Source organism: Vanessa atalanta, chromosome 8 (assembly GCF_905147765.1).
Source record: "Vanessa atalanta chromosome 8, ilVanAtal1.2, whole genome shotgun sequence".
NCBI classification, from domain to species: domain Eukaryota; kingdom Metazoa; phylum Arthropoda; class Insecta; order Lepidoptera; family Nymphalidae; genus Vanessa; species Vanessa atalanta.
The window spans coordinates 483,281-500,207 of record NC_061878.1 but is presented as its reverse complement, the minus strand read 5'-3'; the positions used below and the strand labels follow the sequence as shown (position 1 = coordinate 500,207).

Sequence of the window (16,927 nt, the reverse complement as noted above, 5' to 3'; positions counted from 1 at the left end):
ATCGTATGATATTTGTCCTATAAGACTAAGTTAAAGAGCGTCCTCGAAAAAAAAATTGCCAACTACTCCACTGTCAACGACGGTTGGTGACAAGTTTCTAGAATTATCTTAAACTGTCAACTAAATAAATATGTTGAAGCGGTAAACATCAAAGGAATACGAAGGAATACAGTATTGCTTTGTGAACGCTGGAATAGATAAAAACATACGTTTGGGACTTACTGAAGAATTACAAAAACAAATGACAATTATTTTACAAGAAAATCACCTTATATTGGAAAATTTAACGTCTTTGAAAGTAAAATGATATCGCATGTACTATGAGTTACGTCTAATTGCGTATAATTCAATATTTAATAGTACAATTGTAATTCTTATTTAATAAAACTTATAATGTGTTAATTAAAAGTAATTACTGTTAATAATAAGTAAACTAAAGATATTAAAGAAAATGTTTATAAAATTCCCACTTATTATAGTTGAAACTACTGTTACTTAAGTTTATAAAAAATATTTTAGGATTTCCTTAGTCACATCTATACGAAATAACTAAGTCTGTTAATTCCCACGAGAAACGATCGCTAATAGTACAGAACGTTCTAACAGCACCACCTACCAAATACCAACTCGCACTTGACCGTTTTTTATTAAATATATATGATAGTAAATTTTTTTGTGATGTTTCATTTCGTAATTTATTGAAATTTGTAATAAATTGAAAAGTTAATTTGGCAATCTAATGTACTTATTTTTAATTTCAAAACGAAACCTATTTCTATTTCGAACAAATATAAGGAGAACGTTATGATTTTTAAAAAGCGAATGATATAAATAAATTGTTTTTTTTTTTTTTTTAAATAACAATGCTGTAAGTACTTCTGTACACCGAGATCAATTTTAGTTTCTTTAATTTGTTCTATTCATAGCAAAAACACAATTCTTTGTAGTCGTATATTCAGGAATTTTATTCATTCCGATTGGTGAATTCAAGTTTTTTTTTAAACTAATGTTATGTTAACGGTAAAGCTTTAAATTTCGAATAAACTTCAAATGAAGATGCGGACGATTATAAATGAGTGCATTGCTTCCAAGAGCGAAAATAAGTTGTTTTAAATTTTATAGATCCGTTTTATTATTACGACTAGTTTTAAAAGTTTACTGTTGTATAATGCGTGTAATTTGTTACTGAGTGTAAAGTAATTGACCTTTATTTTTTTTTAATAATTCCATTTTGAATATTTCTTCGTCAAATGATTAATTATAGAAACGTTCGCTATTTAAAATATCTTAATAATTATTATAACATATTAATATCTAAATGATGTGATGGCCCAATTCAAATCCAGACCGGTAAATTACATGATTATAATTTATATTTGTGTTTCATCTCGTGTACGGCTTATGAAAGCGTTGTAATGAAGGTTTCTTGTGTCATATAAATTAAAGCCTCGATGTCAGATAAGCGTCAAAGCTTCTCCTTAAGACAAGAAGAGTATCATAATGTATAATTAAGAGTGTTTTTATAAACATCGTCACCATCATCTACAGCCCTTGTCAGACTGCTGGACATGGACCTCTTACATAGCCATTGAACTCGATCTGCAGCTCCCCTTAACCAATCTTTGTCCGTTGCCTTACGAATACCAAATACTCACTGACCGCAACTTTAAATTTTATAAATTAAATACACTGTACTAACAGCATAAAAGCTATTAAAATTGATTGAAACACACTGATACAAAAAGTCATTGCGTCTGTGTAGTCATTAATGATGTATCTGTTAGCACATGACACACGTCCCGGACATCACGCGATTCAATCCCGGGATTCCGCGAACGCCGCCGGCCCACACGCAACATTATATACCATACAATTCAACGGATATATTTTAAAGACACCGACGTAATATTATAGAATTGGCCTAAATTTTTAAATTGTAAGGGCCAGTGCGGGCCCATCTGGATAATAATGGAAGTATTTTATTTAGTCTGTTTAGATACTAAATATTATTTCTAGCAATAAAAAGTCATCATAAACTTAAAATATCAAACAGAAAATAATCTACCTTTAAAATTCTTATAACTTATATTTGTTAACTGTTTTATAAATTATAATGAGACGTCATAATTTGCTGATTATCGGGAAGATAAAAAGTTTAATTGTATTTTATTAACTATGTAATTTAATAGTCGAAAAAATATAACAATGCCTTTAACAGATTTATTGCCGTTTCTCTTCCAATCTAAACTCTGACCCAGAATATTTAAATTAAATTAAATCTTGCTAAAATAAGTAGTGCTTGTAAGGCCCTTAAATTTAGTTTACTTGGTGATAGAGCTAAGTATACACAAATCTAAGTAAACTTATCACTCATCCTATATTTTAGCGCCAAACAGCAATACTTAGTATTATTATGTTCCGGTTTTGAAGGGTGTGTGAGCCAGTGTAGGTACAGGCACAAGAGACAACATTTTAGGTTCCAAGTTTGGTGGTGCATTGACGATGTGAGCAATGATTAATATATCTTACAACGCAAATGTCTTTGGGCGGTGATGACCATTTACCATCAGGTGACCCAATTGGTTATTTTCATTTTGAATGTTGATAAGGTTTTGTACGAGCTTATTATTATATTTATTATTTATTCTAAAACCATCAACAAACAGCAAAATGAATTGCGGGTAAGCCGTCATTAAAAGCTACATAGACATAATATGTTGGGTCCCATTGTTGGCGGCGAAAGAAAGTGTTTATATATCTTACATTATCACAGTATTACCGGTTAATTAAATTTAATTTTAATTAAATTTTAAAACTATAACTGCTATACTACACTGTATAACTGTTTTGTAACCTTAATGCCATGACATTAAATATCAAATATTTAGTCTCCGATGTCCGGAAATATGGATGAACCGTACATTTTTATGGATTCAAAGAATATAGAACCTGTTGTCATTAAAGCAATTTTAATGGTCTATGTGTTTACGAATGAGGTTCTCATTGATTTCTAAGATGTATTAGTATGTTCTTCATACACATTAAATGTTTTTTAAATGGTAGGTTATTGAACTTAGTGACGTTATATACGAACTTGCTGGTCTGATTAGGAGACATTAACGCCAAGTAAATATTTTTCGCTCGTTATTATTATTCTAATGTATCGGAGTGATTAGTTTTTTTTTTGGCATTGTTTGGCGAACGAGTATATTGTCCACCTGATGGCCTGATGGTAAGTGGTCATTACCCCCATAGACAATTTATAATTAATTAAATTAATTAACAATTCCTTACATCGCCAATGCGCAACCAACCTTGGGAACTAGGATGTTATGACTCTTGAGCCTGTAGTTAAACTGGCTCTCTCACCCTTTAAACCGGAACACAACAATACTGAGTACTGTTGTTTGGCGGTAGAATATCTGATGAGGGGGTGGTACCTACCCAGGCATGCTCGCATTCTACCACTAAGATATGATATTTTATATGATAATTATTGTCGCAGATACATGCTAACACGCGTCATTGATAACTACATATATATCTTGTAATTAATTATCTTCAATTCTTATTTAAAATATTCCTGTCTACCTTATTACTTTCTCCTTGTTAATTGTATTAGTTATTGGTGGAAACTTTTTTGCTTTATCTGTTATTTTATTTATTATTTATGAGATATGTTCTGTTTGTTGCACGTAAATAAATAAATATAGTAAGAATTTTAGTTGAACAAAATGTCGATGCGATTCAAACAAACTTTGGCTTATATTTGCTTCCATCCAAAAACTAACTTAAACATTTTAGTTAACTAACTACTAACTTAAGCAAGTTAAGCTCATTAAAACCGGTAACTTAACATTCAATTCATTTAATAATTTATTATATACTTTACGAAATATTATTTTTAATCGTTAACGAGATTTAAATTCAGAAATAAAAGATAATTATCTGCAGCCGTATCTATTATTCAGAAGCGTAAACTTAATGCCTGCAATTCTCCGCTGTACCCGCAGTTGGCTTACACCCAGGACGACTCATAAAATATTACTGCTCGTGGATAATTGGGTAGGGCTGTATAATTGGGCAAAAATCTTAAATTGTCCAATTTTAAAGCGTATCGTGAAACACGCGGCACTAGCTTTTGCGATAAACTTGTCTTGTAACTATATGATTTCCCCACTCTATTAAACCTCTATTTGATTCCTTTAGAGAATTATAAAAGAACATTTGCAAGCTGTATAAATAAGTGGAGTTAGTTGATCTGACAGAAAATATGAACTGAATAATATTTCTTTAGTATATGATCTAGGTATGTTTTTGAATTGTTGAAAATTGTTAACAACTAAGTCACTTGTCGGTTCTACTCGGTTTAATCATGTACACATGCTTGTAAAAATAAGAGCCTACTTTAATTCTGTTAAAATTATTGCTTATAAATGTCATTAATAAAAATGGGGGTAATGTTTTTTTATAAATTTATTTGCTATTATAATCACTTTTTTTTTATTTGTAATATTATTACACATGTGTGTTAATTCAATAGAGGCAATAATTATAATAACATAATTATTATACATATTTTCAATTGAGCTGATTTTTTATACTGGCAATACGAATACATCACAGCCCTAATCAAAAGACAGGCTTTCAGACCCGTCTCACTCGATAATTGGATGTTGGAAAAATTTAAAACCTATACTAAATAAATCAAACCAAACGGTTTCATTCCAATCAAAAGTGCTGAATAAAAATCGATTTTTAAGGATTCCATAAATTATAAATGTAAAGCTAGAACTTTTGTTATCATCACAACCAAACAATTTAATCTCACGAATGGTTATTTTAATGACGATGTTGGAATTGCGTTTTAATATGTGTAGCGAAAATAAATACACAAAAAGCGTAACGAGGCTACTTTAAACACCCATGCATATTATGGTTGCATAGACAGATAAAAAGTGCAATGTAAGTACGAGCTGGTAACTGTGAAAACAGGGCTAAGTTTCGAGTATTTTTTATTTTATTTTGTATTTTCAATATATCAATATTAATTCCACGCCTCTTACGCTCTAACTTTGTTGCCATATATAAAATTCTCTGCTGTAATATTTTTTTAATAAGTATGTATAAGGTATAAACTTATTACGTACAGCACGTGTCTGCGGAATATATATACTATATATTAAAACACAGAACAGTTCGGTACATTTTCTTCTACTGTTTATCAAACTAATTTAATAATTTTTTTGGTATATGTTGATGACCTTTTATGATATCAATAAATAAATTGAGAAAAATGAGTAAAACAAAAAATGGTGCCGAAATGATGCCAATTTTTTCGATCGTAAAGTTTCGTCATGAGTCGTTTAAATAAACATTTGTAACCCATGCGAAATAATTTATGTTTTCCTCAAATTTTAGGCTAAGTCAGTATTAGTGTCTTACAGTTCAATGGCTCATGTGTCACGGACTCATGTGAAAACTCAGGTTCGATTTTAACACTTCAGACTATTGTCGTGACCTACCGCACGCTAGACGCTTTGTTTTGAAGCGAAATAAGTCACTAATGTTAAATTATTACTTGACCGTCTCATACTGGATACTTCTGTGGTACGTGTCATGAGAAGACTACCTACTCGATCACGAATATCTATCATTGACAAACCAGAACAGAGGAACAGATAGATCCGATTTTTTCTATAGAGCCGACTTTTACTTAAACCAGAAAAAGATGGATGAAGCTATTTTATAAATTATAAACATAAAATATCTATTTTATTTTCACAAAAATTATTAACCAATTTGTTAAATTGCTGGTATAATTTTAACACCAAAGCAATCCCTTATCTTGCAACGTAATCCAATCCACAGCAAGCAAATTGCCGGACATCTAAACTCATACAGAGTTCATTACGATATTACACTTCAATTCCGAACTAATACAATTTAATATTACGCTAAAACGAAATTTAATACGCTGAAAGGGTTCGAACAGATAACAATCTCGTTTCGACTTCATAAATCACACGTTTCAAGCGAAAAAGTTTCCTATTATACGGTTATAAGAAATGAAATACGATCATGGGATTTTTCTAATTTAGTGTATTGTTAATGTTGGGGAAAGGTTGTGTTTTTAAATTACACTACAGGGTATTAGCAGACTGCATAGTGCAGACGTTTTAATCATTATTTAATTATAGGTGCAGTAAATATGGTATAGGATAATGGTAAAGGACTTAGAATACATAATAACATCGTACATTTTCAGAAGATATGTAAAATGAAGATTTTTATAAATATTTCATTGGTTTTAAAGTTTCAAGATTTATTTTGCTTAAGCGCCAATTTTTTTATTTAAAGATTTTTTTTTTATAAACTTATTCTGTGCTTTGCCTTTGATTAAAACAAAAATACATTTATATTTTTATAAAGTATACATAATGCTTTATTTTCTCTCAAGTTCGATTTAAGATTATTTCATACAATTTATAAGAAGGGCAAATAGAAATTTACATATTAAATATATATTTATAACTCACCATAATACCAGCTAAACAGCTGAATGCGAAAACCAAGAAAATATTAGAAGATAAATGGTAATTGCTCAACAAAAACGACCCTTCAACAACATTCGCATTACAAATCGCTAATATATAATACATTCAATATTAATAATTCAATTTTCAAGTAGAGCTCGACTTCAGACGTCATAGTTTAAAGTTGTTCGTCCGTGCAGCGATACCAAGTTGTTTTCCTAATAAAGCCAATGAAACTCAAACGGATCGAGTTACGCGGAGTATAACTCGCTATTACTATGACTTCATTAAATATCAGACGAGATCTTTAGAAATTTCAAACAACTTGGACTTGGTAATGTATGAAATTTGTTTTGAAAAAACAAAATCAATGCAGCGAATTCTAAATGAAACTTTTTATTAATTTCCATATGGAATTAATGAAACTAATAAAAAATGTAAAGAATATTTATCTATGTTTCTGTTTCATTATTATTATATTTCTTCTTGGACTAATTATCTCCCAAATAATGGGGCAAATATTCCAGTCACACGGGTCAATGACCAAGTGTATCTGGGGAGTGAAAAAGTCAGTCAGTACAGTCAGTCAGCTCATTATCAGATTCTAAAAACTTACGTACTATTCGACAAGTATTTAAAATAGCAGCTTTTTGCATGGTGATGTATGTGAGAGGTGGTAAATCAAGAATTTTTAAACTTTGGTGTAAGTGTTTAGGTATGACTCCGGTAGTGGAAAGCACGATAGGGATAATAAAAACCTTATTTAAATTCCAGATTCTTATTATTTCTTCTTTTAATTCTGTATATTTATTGATCTTTTCCGTAATAGTTTTTAATATGTTATGTGTGTTTGGAACAGAAACATCAATTAAGTAAGCTATTTTAGATGATTTGTTAACTAAAGTTATATCCGGTCTGTTGTAATGAATCTTTTTATCTGTAAGAATTGCTCTATCATAATATATTTTTATTTCTTCATTTTCTAAAACGGGGTTGGGTTGATATTCATAGTATGGTTTTAGTAGAGTATTTGTGAGGTTATATTTGTGTGCAAGTTTTTGATGTATGTAGTGAACTATTTGGTTGTGGCGATGGGTGTAATCTGTTTGAACTAGAGTAGGGCAAGCTCCTGTAATATGTTGTATATTTTCTGGCATTCTGTGACATTTTCGACATAAATCTGATTCTATTGATTCTTTAAGTATATATTTTTTATAATTTCTTGTATTGATAACCTGGTCTTGAATAGCAATTAGAAAACCTTCTGTTTCGGGGAAGAGGTAACCTTTTTGTAACCATTTATTTGACGCATCTAAATCTATGAAATTTTGCTCTAGATCGTGGATATGCCTACCATGTAGTTCTTTTCTTCTCCAATCTTTAATTTTTTCATTTATTTGTTCTTGGATAGTTTTAAATTCTTTATTATTATTTTTTAGGTTTAACGGTGTGAAATTATCATCAACTTCTACTATAGCTGCATGTATCTTACTAGTATTTGCTTTATTGTAGAAAAAATTTTGAATATTATGGATTTGGTTTTGCCAAAGAATTTTTAAATCAACTACCCCTCTTCCTCCTAATTGTCTTTTCAACGTTAATCTTTCTATAGCTGATTTCGGATGGTGATAATTATGTTTAGTTAGCGTGACTCTAGTTTTTATTTCTAAATTCTTAATATCTGTCTGAGACCATTTGATTATCCCGAAGGAGTAAGTTAGGACCGGAATAGCAAAAGTATTTATTGCTTTTATGAGATTTCGCGAATAAAGATGTTTTTTGCACAGCTGGTTTACTCTTTTGATGTACTCAGTGGTAAGATCTTGTTTTAATTTTGAGTGATTAATATCCTTAGCTTGAAATATACCCAAATATTTATATAAGTCCCCTTCTAACATCTCGGATATATTTATTTCCTCACTAATTTCATAATTTTTCTCAATTAATTTTCCTTTCTTTATAGTTAAAGTTTTGCATTTATCTAAGCCAAAATTCATATTTATATCTTTACTAAATTGCGCTGTAATTTTTATCATTTCTTTCATTTCTTTCACAGATTTACTAAATAGTTTTATGTCATCCACGTACATCAAATGAGAAACCGCTATGTCACGTGTTAATTGGTATCCAAATTTAGAATCTGATAGTATTCTAGATAGAGGATTTAGGGCGAGGCAAAACCACAAAGGACTGAGAGAGTCTCCTTGGAAGATGCCATTTCTAATATGGATTTCGTCACAACAGATTTTAGATGTTTTTGTTGTTAAAGTTATTGTGGTTCTCCAATTAGACATGGCCTCTTTCAAAAATTTAATAATATTAGGATGAATCTTATATGTTTGTAAAATTTGAACTAACCATGAATGTGGGACACTATCAAAGGCTTTTTTGAAATCTATATATGTGACATACAAATTTCTATTAAATTTATTTGAATGTTTTAGTATGGTTGAATCTATAATTAATTGCTCTTTACATCCTCTGTGGTTTCGCCTGCATCCCTTTTGTTCCTCTGACATTACATTATGTGCTTCCAGGTGTGAGACTATCTTATTGGTAATGCAGGATGTGATTATTTTATATATTGTTGGTAGGCATGTTATGGGACGGTACTGTGATGGGTCGTGGGTGTTTTGGTTTTTTGGTAGCATGTAGGTCAAACCGGTTGTTATAAAATTTGGGAGTGGAATTCTACAGTTAATTAGGTCTGAAATTATTTTTGTTAGAATATCATGTAATGACGTAAACTTTTTATACCAAAAATTATGTATCTGGTCTATTCCAGCAGCTTTCCAATTTTTCGTTTTCTTTAAAACTACAGTTAAATCATCTAATTTTAATTCTATAAATTCCATCTGTTCCATATAACCCCACTTCTGATTCTCTTCTTCAATCCATTTTGCCTGTAAATTGTGGTCACTCCTTTTTTCCCAAATCCCTGCCCAGTAGTTTTTAAGTTCATCTTTATTTGGTATTTGTTCTTCATTGTTTGTATTATTCGAGGTACAACTATTCAATGACCTGTAAAAAAGCTTTTTCGTTGGTACAATATAATTTATTATCTTGTTTTCTATTAAGTGCTTTCCTGTATCTTGCAAGTCTATGTGATTTTAAAGATAGTTTCTGTTTAAGAGTGTCGATATATTCTTCTGGTTTCTTGTTTTCTCGTTCGTGGATAGTGTGCAATTTGGTATTTTTAAATATTATCTCTACTTTTTCTACTACTTTTTTAGATCTATTGCCTTTTAAATATTGAGTTAACCTACCAATGTCTGCTCTAAGCTTTTTTATATCGTTTTCTAATCTATGTTCCCAAGCTGGCTTATGGCTCTTTTTCTTCTGTATGCTTGAATCTTCTATATTTCCTGACTTAATTTTATAGCCAAGTTTTGTTATTATTACTAAAGCTGAACAATATATTAATGTATGTAAATGCAGTAGGTCGGAATCTAATGAAAAAAAGGTAGGTAGTATATGAGTATTGAATGTGTAAATCAGATCATGAAGTAATTTACTCTCTTTTAATCGCGGTAATTTTGGTCGGGTTTTAGGATCAGTACCTTCAAATTTAGTCAGTGCTGTTTCTAAAAGATTCTTTAATTCTTCAATGTTTTCTTGTTGTGGGTTTTCTAAGGTTGTAGATTGAGTATATTGTACTTCTGTATCGTGAACTAGGGATGTTAAATTTGTCTGTGTAGAAGCATCAGATTGTGTAATATTGTAAGTTGTAGGGCTAGTAGTATTGTGTGTCTGAATTAACGGTTGTGATTGTAAATGGGGTGAATGCAACGATGTATCTGTTTGATTATTTAAATCCACTTCCCTTCTTAATTGTTCAGCAATTTCTGATTTAAGATGTGCTATTTCATCTTCACTTATTAATTTATTTCTAATTATTACTCTTCTTTGATCTGCGATACGTTGTTGACTTACATTCCAATCCGGATATTGTGTTTTAAATTTGTCGAATAGCCGTTTAGGGTACATAACTTTATCAGTTTCTAATTTTGTAATATAAAGATAAGTACGCATAATAAACAAGTTAACTTCTTTGTCCCACTTCATGCGTACTCTGGGTTTACCAGCCTTGGTGGTCGCAGGTTGTGAGCTAGCGGCTCCCTGCGAAACATCCTCAGTTGGCCTGTTAAAACTAACAGCAGAATTTTGATTAGCACTAATAACGGGTAAACTATTGTCGGCTGTAGATAATTGTTCGGGGGGAACCCGCCTGCTCAGTCCCCCACCGCCAGTGGATCGCATGCTGTAACACCCAGCACTGGCTCCAGGTGTGCCCCGGCGACCCCCGGGTAGCGGCTATACGTAATCTCTCTGAATGTTGCTCCATGTTTGATGGGTTACCATATCCTTGTTTGCCGCATAAGTTTCAAATGTATGCGTGTCCGCCCCCCAAGTGGTCTGGTGTTCGACTCGGACGTAAGGTTGGATTTTGGGGGGCTTATTATTATTATTATTATAGTATTTATTGTAAAATTTATTGTTACTATTATTATAGTATTTATTGTAAAATTTATTGTTACCGCCTTCATGACTTTCTGTTTGGCCTAAAGGTTGACTGGTAGAGAATGCCTTCAGGCATTAAGTCCGCCTTTTGTTCCAACTTTTGTTGTTGGTCAATAAAGTTTTTAAATAAAATAAATAAAATAAAAAATATTTCTTACAGCGTTAATGTTAAACGTCGTAAAACCGTGATGGTTCAGCGAATCTTTACCGAAGCACGGACACACACGTGTATCCATCAACCCGCATTGGACCACCGTGATGGAACATCTCGTTTAGAGAGGGTAACCTCACCCATTAACAGGCTGTAACATTTTTTAAGATATCGATGTTGTTTCCACCACTTTTCTATTAAGACAAAGTTTTAGAACAATAAAAGAAAAACTCCTTAATTTTTTTTTTAAATAGGTGGCAAACGAGCGGTATTTTCACCCGATGGATAGTGACTACCACCGTCCATGGATATTTGCAACACGGAGAGCTTGCGGGTGCGTTGCTGGCCTTTAAGGAATGTGTCGGCTCTTTTCTTGTAGGTTCCCAAGTCATATCGATTACATATCGCGCTATTGTGGATTTTTGGACATCGAGGTATTCCGGATGAAAAAATACTTGTAAGTTAATAACATACATTAAAAAAAGATGTAATCATCCATCAGGAAGTTGTCGAAATTAAATGTGAATTAGCCATGTTTTTATTTAGTTTTAATACCTATTAAAAGTTATATATGTGCTACAGAATTGCTAGAAACGGCTCTATAAAATTAAATTAAAGTTGCAATTAATTTAAACCGTTTCAAATAATATACGAAATATATTATCTGTTGCAAGAAGATAGTTAATAGTTCAATAGTTCCATAGGGGAGGGTTGCGAGTTCATAGTGTAATGTTTAGCACCGTCGCCTTGGGCTATTGTCACGAACTCTCGTCATAGTACAAGCTAGAAATAATACAAGGATAGTTGAAAAGAAAATGTTGCCTTTATAAAACGTCAGTGCCATTAAAAAATATTAGTGAAATTATTTATTTTGATTTTATTAAATCTAATACTGTCTGATGTAGTTTATAAAACTGTTGAGCTTTTAAACTCGAAAATTTATTTTGATGTCATTAAATGTCACGATCGTGAAGTGTCAGTGAGTGATTAAGTATAATAATGATCACTGTAACGTTTTATACGCGCTTCTAAACCGCTTATGACTTGATTTTCAATAATTTATGAGATACGAAATTGTATCTTTAAAGGATAACATCGTTCAAAGAATATATCTGTCAAAGAATATGGAAGCTGATTACTTTTTATGAAAATTATTTTGCAATTAATATTTTTTAATATCCTCCTGCCCTTATGCCAATTTCGTTTGGGGTCGGCGCAGAATGTCTTCTTTTTCCATACTTCTCTGTCTGACATCATCTCACACGTAACATTATTTCCAGTCATATCGTCTCTGACACAATCCATCAAACTATCATTATATAAACTTATAATCAAACTGTTGTCACAAATATTAAAAAAAAATCATTCTTATTTTTTTAGTATGCTTGAGAACGATTAGAGTTGCTTCAAGGTACATGAATAGATTAACCTAATCAATTACAGATGTTGGGTCTCTCGTTCCCTTACTAATTATTTTCCTAGTAGTAAGCACTTTGCGATGTTATACTCTATATTACCGTATTACACTTGTTAATAAATCAATCTGACATGTAATTCCAAGCCGTTCCCTTCACACCTTAACCCCAATCAATTCTGTCTTCTACAAAAATTACAACTACAAACTGTAACTGTTAAAAGTATTTCATCTTTAATCAGTGACACCGAAGTTGCAATCATAGCTTTTTAGCTGAGTTCGAACAATGAAGTTCTAGATTAAACTGTATTTAAAAAATTTCCTCATGTACTTTGTAAATTCAATTCGGAACATTTGTTAAAAAAAAATGGTATGGAATGGAACCTTGCATTTTTATCCACTTCTGAACTTTCGAATAATTTATTATGATGACAGAAATCTTAATTGAAATTGCATTCATTTGAATTCAGTTTATTATTTATTATTCTTTAAATTTTGTAAAAAAAAATATGATGAAAATTCTAACTAAAAAATCCGCTTTAACTTTTTAAAGTATCAACTTGACTAATTCTTACCTAGTTTAATAAAAGGGATAATAATAATTTTAATAAATAATGATGTCTTAATGTAATATTCTTGTTTATAAAATTGATCCTAAAATTAGAAGTTCATCAATTGAAATCTACGCACTTACCAATTCCAAATAGAATATTTGGATATAATATTCGATGTATGTATTGAATGCATCTATTGCAAACACATATTATGTAATTATATGTTAAGAATTATTATAAGAAAAAAATAGCTTATAATATGTGCTTTAGCTATGTGCAAAAAATATTCTACTACTTAATAAAAAATAATTTAACAAAAAAAAAAATATATTTCATATTCTAAAAAGTTGCAACTATGTTTTATTTAAGAAAACCGTTTTTAAATTCTGATTTATTTTCTCTATTTATAACAATAATAATATATTGTAGACTTTTTATTATTCCCACACTTCGGACTTTATTATGGGAAGTTTGAGTCGAAAGGCTATTGTTTTGGTGTGGTTGACCACATTAAATGGCAGAACACAATTTAAGTATTTATAGTAGGTCATATGTAAAATTAAAAAAATATATAACGGAAGTCATAGATTCAATTTTTTTATTATTTGTACATTTTATATAATAAAATAATTAATCTGTGAGAAACTAACCTTATAAAGTTCTGCATCGTTGACTGTCCGACGACCTGGCAGCAAAAACCTTATAGTACAGAAAAAAAAACACTCGTTTAAAAATTCAAATTTGAATTACGAATCCACACCGCTCGATCGCGTTAACCGTTCGCGTGCGTTCTACGCGAAAGCTGCGGTATTTCTGATACTCGCCGGCTCGCGCGGCTGCTCTTGAACTTGTGACTTGAGTCTTGACAGGTTGCATTGGCCTGCACACCGTTGCATTTTCGACAGAACGGAACATTATCTGCCTAATGTCACGCAGCCTCCCCTCTGTCGCCTGAAAGTCAAAAACGTGCGCGGGACGAGGTAGGTCTTCTGATATTTGGCTATATACGGGGAAAGCGTATAGCATGTCACGTACGGAACCGTTTGAAATCACAGTAGCATAATTTAGCTCGGTCTTAGCTTTTATTTTCGAAGCAATTAAATGAATTGCGCTCATTAGTGCGTTAGACCGGACTAGCTGGTCCAGTGACTGCATAGAGTCATTTGGGATTGTTTTATTTGAACGTGTCCGAAGCTTTGACGGTCCTTTTCCTCATGACTTGCTTAATTGAAAATAAGTGGACACAGCACGCAATATTTATGAGTTAAGATATTTTTGGCATTGAATTATTAAAAAAAAATACTAATAATATCGTTTGATAACTTTATACTGTTATTGTTAGGAACATATTTTATTTTATTATTATTATTTTTTGGCTGCTGGGAAAATGAGCCACGTGATGGTAAATGGTCACAAATACCCATAGACATTCATGCCATAAGAAATTTTAACCATTCCTTACAAAGACAATGCGTCACCAACCATGGGACCTTTATGTACATACATTACATATATATGTTATGTCCCTTGTGCAGTAGCACTGCTCTATTGCTTCTTGTCGGTAGTCCTACCAAGTAAAAAGTGAAGAAGTGTAATCATTTAATATAAAAAATCATTTTTATCGGTCTTGACTTGAGTAAAAAAAAAGTCTAAGTTAAATTAAATAGTTATCGTATACATTTCATAATACACTAAATTAGGTATATTATTTTTTTAAGACGGAAAAATTAATAATTTAACCGGCCATTTTTTATGAGGTTTTTCAAGCGATCCATGAGCCAGGATGCCAAATCTACTAACAAATTCACACTTTATCGCACTAGAATCTAAACATTATCGTTGCCGTTCAACTGTTTTCCTATTCTACTAACACAATGATCCAATGCGGTTCCGTCGATTGCATCGGACTATAATTGAGATTATATCATAATGGTTATAAATAAGTAGAGTTGACCCTCAGTTACGATTAAGTTAAGTATTTTTGTGAAGAATAGTCGAAATTGCATCGGAATAGAATCGAGAACTATTGTATTGTATATGTCAGTAGAATTAACCCCACTTACTGTTCTAATTTTCATATTTTACAATACGTCTCAAGCACTTATAGAATTCTTGTAATACATCTAAACTACACGTTTCAACTGCAAAATGTAATCGATAAAAAACGCTTCAAATCGATATATTTACTTCTTCTGAATAACAACAATATTGTGAACTTAATTGAAGAACAATTTTCCAATTCGTTGAATTATAAAAATGTGATACGAAATATATCTATAAATTCATAGTTACAATAGTATTGTTGTAAAGTTTTCCTCAGACATACTGGACGATACTGAGATGTACTAATCTCTACAAAAAGTTTAATTCTATTTGTATAGTTTTGGCAACGTTCGCTTTGGAAGATTATAGTTCCGTCAAATTTATTTCCAACTAAATTCACAAATAGAATGGTAATATATGTATACTGTGTAATCTATGTCCGTGCTGGAACTATAACCCATCATATGGTTTTGCAAAACTGGAATCAAATAATATTTTTTTTAACAATTATGTTGCTCTTGTTCTCTTTCAAATTGCTATTTTGTTTAATTTAGCCAACGCCAAAAAATCCGGTGTATTCGTCGTTACAGCCAATGTGCTTCGTCGAGGTTTGAAAGGAACCGGGCACGGGACCAATAGTTTTACGTGTTTTCCGTGAATGTCATGCTGGAAACTTAGTTATCCGCCAAAACCCAATTCCTCTTTCCGGACTTCTAATTTCCCTAAAAGTAGATACCCTAGTCATATTATAACATTGGACAGCCGCAGCAAGCTAGCCACAGCTACTAGACCAAAGATAATCGTTTCAGCTTTCCATTTTAATAATGTATAATATCATAATAGATCATTACATGTCTGTGAGTACTTTACATAAGTCTTTACTACGCCCATAATCAATTAAATATGTATCAAATTGTAGTTCTGAAACGTTTAATCCGTGTCTATTAAGAAAACAATTTAAAAAATGAACGCATTCAAAGTTTTAAAACCATTAAAGCAATTTCGAGGCGCGAAATAAGTATCAAATGAATAATCATTATCGTATATATGTTAAACGATTTTATTCCCCCATTATATACGCATTAACATAGATTTAAACGGTCACGTTGTTCGGAAAAGTATACCTTATAGAACATTAAATATCAGTAGATATGACGGGCACTTTACAGTGATCGGCTTTGCTGTCCGTCACACAGACCGTTCTGAATACTATTTAATTTCAAGCGATATTTTTTAAATTTTGTGTTGATTAGAACTCTTCTACAGCCTTATATACACGGCTTATGATAGAGGCTATGTATATCTCAAGCCGGTCTCGCACCGGAAGCAGTTGTCTGTTGTGTAATGATCTAAGATTCGATTTTGAGCTTTACGTTACAGCACTGCCTCACTGACTGCCGAACATTCGCCTGGAATGTTCGGATTCGAGATGCCGGAGCGCCTTTAACGTGCAAATTAATAATTATTTATTATTTCTTTTATAATACATTTATAATACCTATTAATAGGAACCTTTTTAACATTTGTAAACATATCAGAAATAGACTGTCCAATTTTATACTATATCCAATATTATCTAAGTAAAAATTTATCTTAGTGTGTCTGGTTTTTTTATAAATGTTTACAAAAACGGAATAGGTAGGAAGACGATATAATAAGTCTTGTAACTAATTATTTTCTTATAACTTCAAATGCTACTAGCTATGGC

The 16,927-nt window shown here is 31.4% G+C and overlaps 1 protein-coding gene across 1 annotated transcript in view; it reads right to left on the bottom strand.

Moving 5' to 3' along the window:
* The window catches only part of LOC125065668, a 55,100-nt gene extending 41,085 nt beyond the window's left edge, over positions 1 to 14,015 (bottom strand). Inside the window, exon 1 of the mRNA XM_047673429.1 lies at positions 13,827 to 14,015. Coding sequence (XP_047529385.1) covers positions 13,827 to 13,843 — 17 coding nt within the window. The 5' untranslated portion in view covers positions 13,844 to 14,015. The remainder of the gene's footprint in view (positions 1 to 13,826) is intronic.
* Positions 14,016 to 16,927: the final 2,912 nt, after the last annotated feature.